The 6610-nt window shown below is 62.0% G+C and overlaps 1 protein-coding gene across 1 annotated transcript; it reads left to right on the plus strand.

Annotated features, from left to right (window-relative positions):
* Window positions 1–708: 708 nt before the first annotated feature.
* Window positions 709–2499, plus strand: SIX1 (SIX homeobox 1). Its single transcript, XM_086613363.1, has 2 exons — window positions 709–1268; window positions 2211–2499. Exons 1-2 carry the CDS (start codon window positions 709–711, stop codon window positions 2497–2499), a joined length of 849 nt encoding a protein of 282 aa, XP_086469489.1.
* The last annotated feature ends 4111 nt before the right edge of the window (window positions 2500–6610 follow it).

A 6610-nucleotide genomic window follows, 5' to 3' on the forward strand; every position in this document is an offset into this window, starting at 1 on the left:
AGGAGGCGGCGCGTATTATTTAGCTATTCACTAAAGCGTTATTAATTCATCCCCGGTATTAAGGTAATTAAACATGGGCTGGCTTGGCAGGGGACAGCGAACGGGCGGGGGTGGGGTGGGGGGCAGGAGTTGGGGGGGGGGCGGGAAAAAGAACGGAAGAAAGAAAGACAAAAATCCCCCGGGAGCGGCTTCCCCAGGGATGCGCCCAGGGGGTGCGGGGCGGCGGAGCTCCCCCCGCAGCCGCCACCGGGGCCGCACCCGCGCAGAGGCGGCGGCGGGAAGCGCCGGGGCCGGGTCCCCGCCGCCAGGCCCCGCCCGCCCGTGCCGAGGCTCTGCCCGCCGGGCCGGGCTGGGCTGGGCTGGGCCGGGCTGGGCTGGGCCAGGCTGGGCTGGGCTGGGCCGGGCCGGGTCGGGCCGGGCCCGCCGCGGCGGGGGCCGAGCCGCGGGCGCCCAATCAGCGCGGCGCGGGGGCTCGGGCGCTTTAAGCGCGGCGGCGGCGGCGGAGCGGCGGCACAGTCCCCCCGCGCCGCGACAGGCATCCCCGCTCTCCCGCCCGGCCGCCGCCGCGCCTCCCCGCTCTGGGACCGGGACCAGGACCAGGACCGGGCCCGGCGGGCGGCTCCCCCCCGCCCCTACGCCGCCGCGCTCCCGCGGGGTGCCCGCCACCGCCTCCTCCTCCGCCTCTTCCTGCCGCCGCCGCGCCCGGCCATGTCGATGCTGCCGTCGTTTGGCTTCACGCAGGAGCAGGTCGCCTGCGTCTGCGAGGTGCTGCAGCAAGGGGGGAACCTGGAGAGGCTGGGCCGGTTCCTGTGGTCGCTGCCGGCCTGCGACCACCTGCACAAGAACGAGAGCGTCCTGAAGGCCAAGGCGGTGGTGGCCTTCCATCGCGGCAACTTCCGCGAGCTCTACAAGATCCTGGAGAGCCACCAGTTCTCTCCCCACAACCACCCCAAGCTGCAGCAGCTCTGGCTGAAGGCTCACTACGTGGAAGCCGAGAAACTGCGGGGCAGACCTTTGGGCGCCGTCGGCAAATACCGCGTCCGCCGAAAATTCCCTTTGCCCCGCACCATCTGGGACGGCGAGGAAACCAGTTACTGCTTCAAGGAGAAATCCCGGGGCGTGCTGCGGGAATGGTACGCCCACAACCCCTACCCGTCCCCCCGGGAGAAGCGAGAGTTGGCGGAAGCCACTGGTCTCACCACCACCCAGGTCAGCAACTGGTTCAAGAACCGGAGGCAGCGGGACCGAGCAGCAGAGGCGAAGGAAAGGTACTTGCCATCCCCCTCTCATCCTCCCCGTACCCTCTTTTCTCCCCGCTCGATCGTGCCGGACGCGATCGGGAGCGCGGCGAGCACCCGGCAGTGAAAATACGTCGCTCCCTCCAAATCCCATTTTTTTTTCCTCAACGTCGTTGCATTTTCCCCCTCCGTGGATACCCAAGTGGGTTTTCCACCCGAGATCCACCGAACCCCTCTCCCCGCCGCCCGATCCCACCTGCCCGCGGGGTGCAGCGAGCCCTTCACCGGCCTCTCCGGGCCGTTCCTCCGCCTTTGTTTGCTGCCTGATGCCCCGAGTAAACCGGGAGCGACGCGATCCCGGAGCCTCCGGAGAAGCCGTCGGGATGTCGGTTCGGGTATTACCGGGGATCGAGTAGGGGGAAAGCCCGGAGGAGGGGAGAAATGCAGCCCCGGGATGGAGAGGAGAGGAACCGGAGGGAGACCGGGATGGGGACGCGCTGGCCGGGCCGAGCCGTCGCCACTGGGGTGGCCTCGGTACGGGGCGGCGGCACGGCCCGGCGAAGCAGCCAGCCACGGAGGGTATCGCCCCACTTTTTATCTCCTTTAACAACCGCCCCACCGAACCTCCTGGAGAAAATCCCACACCCTGCTCGTCCCCAGGCCGTGCTTTTATTTTAAAATTAAAAAGAGAAAAATCCGCTCTCCGCCTCCCCCCCCCCCCTTCCACGAACTTTTCCTCCTCACTAAATTACCGGGCTGTGCGCTGCACAAATATTTAGAAAAGAGTAGAAAGAAATAAGGACGATCCGTTATTAAAATATTAGGTGCTTTTATTATTATTATTTTTTCCTGTGGGAGAGGCATCTGCTCACGCAATGAAATAAAACGCAAAGGGGTATGAGCCAGCGCCCATCCCCGGCGCCTCCCGCCCGCCCGTTAACATCCCCGTTGTATTTTCTCACCTTTCTGCAGGGAGAACACAGAAAACAACAACGCAGCCACCAACAAACCCAACCAACTCTCGCCTTTGGATGGGAGCAAACCCCTCATGTCCAGCTCCGAGGAAGAATTTTCTCCTCCCCAAAGCCCGGATCAGAACTCGGTCCTGCTCTTGCAGGGGAACCTCAGCCACGCCAGGAGCTCCGGCTACTCCCTGAGCGGCTTAGCCACATCCCAGACCCCTCACAGCCTCCAAGGCCACCAGCTCCAAGACTCTCTGCTGGGACCCCTCACGTCCAGCCTGGTGGATCTGGGATCCTAAAGGCCTGCGGCGGGCGGCTGGAGGGACGGGAGAGGAGGTTTCACTCGGGGACAGAGGCTCTGGGTTGTACATAGAGGACAGCACCCGGTTTTACAACTCACCCGCTGACTCTTGACGGGACTCTCGGCTCTTTTCACATGACCCCACATCGGCTCCGGCTCCTGGTCCAGTTCCCCCCCAGCGTCTCCTACTATCACCATTTTTTATTTTTGGTTTTTTTTTTTTTCCACGTAGCCAAACGCAGAGAGTGGCAGAATTCTTCAGCCCTTCGAGTTCAAACGAGCTTGTCCCAGCGGGAATTACAAAAAAAAAAAAAAAAAAAAAAGAAAAAAAATGAGGGCGGGGAAAAAAAAAAATGACATCCCAACCCCAGCTGGATCTGATTCCACCCAAATAAATCCCAGCCCCGCGGGCGCGGTGGGGCCAGGGGCGGCTGGGTGCATCCCTGCTGCTGCCCGGCCGGGGCTCCGTGGGGCCGGCGAGGAGCCGGGATGGAGGCAGAGGGAGCGAACCGCTGTACCGAGCCCTGTGTCGTAGCAGGAAGAGGGAGGGGAAGTTACGTTTACATTTTTCATATTTAGCCTTACCAGAAAGATTTCGATGTAGTTTAAATTAAAAAAAAAAAAAAAAAAGAAAAAGGTGGGGGGGGGGAAGGCAAAAGCTGCAGTATTAGAGTTTGATAAGTGCCTGTGTCTTATCGCGGCTGTGCGAGGCGGTGAGCGAGTGGGTTCCCGTGGGCCCGCACCCCCCGGCTTCCTTCTCCGCCGTGGTGAAATGCATCGATGTGGCTAAAAATTAGGATAATAATAAAAAAAAAAGTTGACGGCCGTTTCCTCCTGAACGACTATTCCTCGGGCTGCCCCGCCGGCTCCGCTTTGCCTTCTCCCGGCTGTCCCCGCTCGCCGCCTTCCTCCTCCCGCTTGCAGAGCCCGCGGACGACTCTGCTTGTCTCGAGTATTTGTTACAAAAAAAAAAAAATCGCGTGTGCTTTCAGGTTTATTTTCTATTGTACCCCAACCGTCTAAATTAAACAACGCTGATGGTAGAACACCCAGGCTGCGCTTTTCTTTGCGGGGGCGAGCCCGTACCCCTCAGCCCACCCTTCTCCCCACCACGGGCCTCATCAGAGTCCCTTCGGGGCTGCGGGGGGGGGAACAGCCGGTGCCTTTCCGATGCCCGGGCAGGCCGTTTGCTTCCTAACCGAGGGAGGAGAGAGGAGCCACTGGAGCGGCTTACGTGGGGTCGCCCCGTGGGAGCCGGGCGCCCGACCGGGAGGGAGCGGCTTGTCCCCGCCGCCAGCCCCGTCGGGGCCTCGCTGCGGCCGGGCCGCCGGTGCCGGTCCCCCCTGTTAGTGTTTTGCATCGTTAAGTGCGTGTTTATTTAAGTCGGTGCCGTGTTTGTTCTCGGGGTCTTGGGCCATGGAGAAATGTCACCCTCTGCAGGAGGGTCTTTCCCGGCCGCAGCGCTTCGCGTCCCTCCCGTTCGCTCCCCAGCCGCGCCCGCCGCCCCCGGCACCCGGACACGCTCCGGAGCCCCCGCAGACTCCCCACCCGTGCAGGGACGGGGCGGAGGATCCGTCCCTCTCCTCGCCCTCCTCGGGTCCGGTTGCGGAGGAGCCGGGCGCCCGGTGCCCGCGCTGCTGACACGGTGTCCCTCCGCCCTCCGGACCGGCGCCGACCGTCCCCTCGGGGCGCCCAGCCCGGACCCCGCCGGGCTTCCTGCGCCCACGACTCTTTCGGGGGGGCACGGCCGGTGCAGTGGGGAACCCCCTGCCACCCAGGCAGACCCCAACGCTGCTCCATGGGAGCAAGGAGGAGGGCGCAAATCCCGCGCTTGGACACGCAAACCGCGTGAGTGGGCGCGCATCTGCGTCTCTGCGCGCATCCACGATCGCGAGTAGAGCCGGGGCAAAATCCGACGTGGGGTGGGAGCACGGAGCTCCCGTCAGTGCTCGGCGACCCCGGCAGCCCGGCCCGGGAGGGGTCTGGAGCCATGGCCCCGCTGCGCTCCCCGCGGGGACCTTGGGGGATGAGATGGTCTGTGACACCCCTGGTCCAGCCCCTGCCCGACCCGGGGACCCTCATCGCCCTTCCCGGGGGATTCATCCAGCCCCGCCGTGATCCACCACGAAGCAGCGCAGTCGCTCCCAGCCCCTGGGGCAGAAAGGGGGGAACCCCCAGGGAAATGAGGGAGGTTTTTCGGGTGAGCAGCCGCGGGCTTTGCACCCTGAGGATGGATAACTCCAGCTCCGTTTTTCTTTCCAAGCCACGGGCTCGGTGAAGAGGAAGGATAAATATTGCCCGGGGCTCCAGCCGTGCGCGGCGGGAAAGCCAAGCAGGGACTCGCAAACCAGGGGTTATTTTCAAAGCAAACAGCGCAGAGATGCCTGAGCGCAGGCAGCAGCAGTGCTGACTTTCGGGGCGGGGGAAGCTGCCAGAGGGCGTCCCCCTCGCTCAAACCCCCCCTTCCCCAGCGCAGACATGCGGGCCGGGGCTGCTTGTAGGGCCCGATGAATGCGCAGCGGGACCGCGCAGCACCGCGCACGTTGCGCCCCACAGTTCCCCCGCCCGGCTGCAGAGCCGTGCCCACGTCCCGACCCTCCATTTCCCTAGCAGGAAGAGGGATGAGGTTGCCAACAGAAGGATGGTGGCAAGGAGAGATGGAGGATGCTGAGAGTTCTCCCCCCTCCACCCCCCCCCCCTCGCCCTGGAACTATCACCCCCGGTTGGGGAAGGGGCCGGCGGGCTGGTAGGACTAGGGAGGCCCTGGAGATGAGTCAGGCGCAGGTTGCTGAGCTCACTTCGATCAGGCTTGACCTCGCAGCAAGGTTTTCACAGCTAAGTCAACCTGGGGAGGCAGCCCCGGGCTGTTTCTCACCTCGCTCTGCTTTGTATTTGTATTTCCATCGGCAGGAAGGAGTTAATTCGTCCCCCCCCTCCACCCCCAGGACAGATTTCACACTGTGTCCAGGTCAACCAAAAAAAAGGGGAGGAAATGGAGAACAGCGGAATGATTAATTCTACCTGCTTTTCCCATGAGTGATCACCTGCTTTCGGGGTCATGAATAGCAGGTAGCTCTCCCCTTCTCCAGCTCTGAGAGGCTCATTTGTTTGGTGACAGCTGAGTGACAAGACCTGAAATCCGAGCCCTCAACTTTGCCTGATGTGTGGATAAAACCCTGGATGTTCCCTCAAACATTTCAGGAAATGAAAGTTGTAACGCGATCCCTTGTGCGCCCACATCTCCCCCAGCAACACACAAAAGCTCAAAGGAACCTTCTCGGATTAAATTCAGCCTGGAGAGGATGGAAGGAAAATGGAGAGCAGGCTGAGAAAGCTGGAACTGGCAGACTTTTCTTCAGCAGTTATTGGAAATGTCTGTCCAAAGCAGGGATTTAGAAAGGTCACCTCTACCGTAATCACCTCTTCCTCCGGTGGAGTTAGACTCGCTTCTCCCCAGCCTACCTCCATGCTGGGGGCAGCCCAAAATGAGGAGGGGTTACACTTAGGTTCCCCAAGCAGGAAATTCAGTGTATAAAAACAAACACCCAACGAGAAGCCAGCCCCCTCTTCTCTCCCCATTTCATTTCCCAGGTCATGTTGAGCCAGCGTTGTCTCATGCACAAGCTGCACACCCACTCTGCCCTTGCCCCGCTGCCAGCCCCTACCCCGCTCCTCTTCCTCGCTGGCCCCAGCCCACAGAAGGGCAGGTATGGCCCCGCTCTTGGCCCCCAGGACCCTGGGCCACGTGCTGGCAAATCCTCCACCGAGGCCCGTGATGAAGAGCGGATGCTCATTCAGCCGATGGATTTAAATGCAACGTTTCCAGGCCTGGCTCCCTAAAGCTCGTGTGTTCCCAGCCGTAACGCCAGGAGCCCGGAGCAGCGCTGCAGTTAGGAGACATTTGTGCTCTGTGTCTTTGCGACCCGGACCTGCTCAGCCAGACGTCGGAGCTCCATTTGGAGCACACAGGTTTGGGAATGTTGGCAGCTGGAAGGAGGCAGGGTGTGCAGTACAGGCAGGATTGGGCTAAGGCATCTGGGCTGCCTCCCTCCTGGGTCGATGGTTTTATTGAGCCGTTTGTTATCCGGCCTGAAGATAAAGTACTATTT

This window comes from Tauraco erythrolophus, chromosome 6, assembly GCF_009769465.1.
Source record: "Tauraco erythrolophus isolate bTauEry1 chromosome 6, bTauEry1.pri, whole genome shotgun sequence".
NCBI lineage: Eukaryota > Metazoa > Chordata > Aves > Musophagiformes > Musophagidae > Tauraco > Tauraco erythrolophus.

Bases quoted from the DNA above. Each gene is read 5' to 3' on its own strand.
- SIX1 (XM_086613363.1), top strand. From the start codon at position 709: ATGTCGATGCTGCCGTCGTTTGGCTTCACGCAGGAGCAGGTCGCCTGC. The intron at 1,269-2,210 runs GTACTTGCCATC...ACCTTTCTGCAG, and splicing joins GCAGCAGAGGCGAAGGAAAG to GGAGAACACAGAAAACAACA.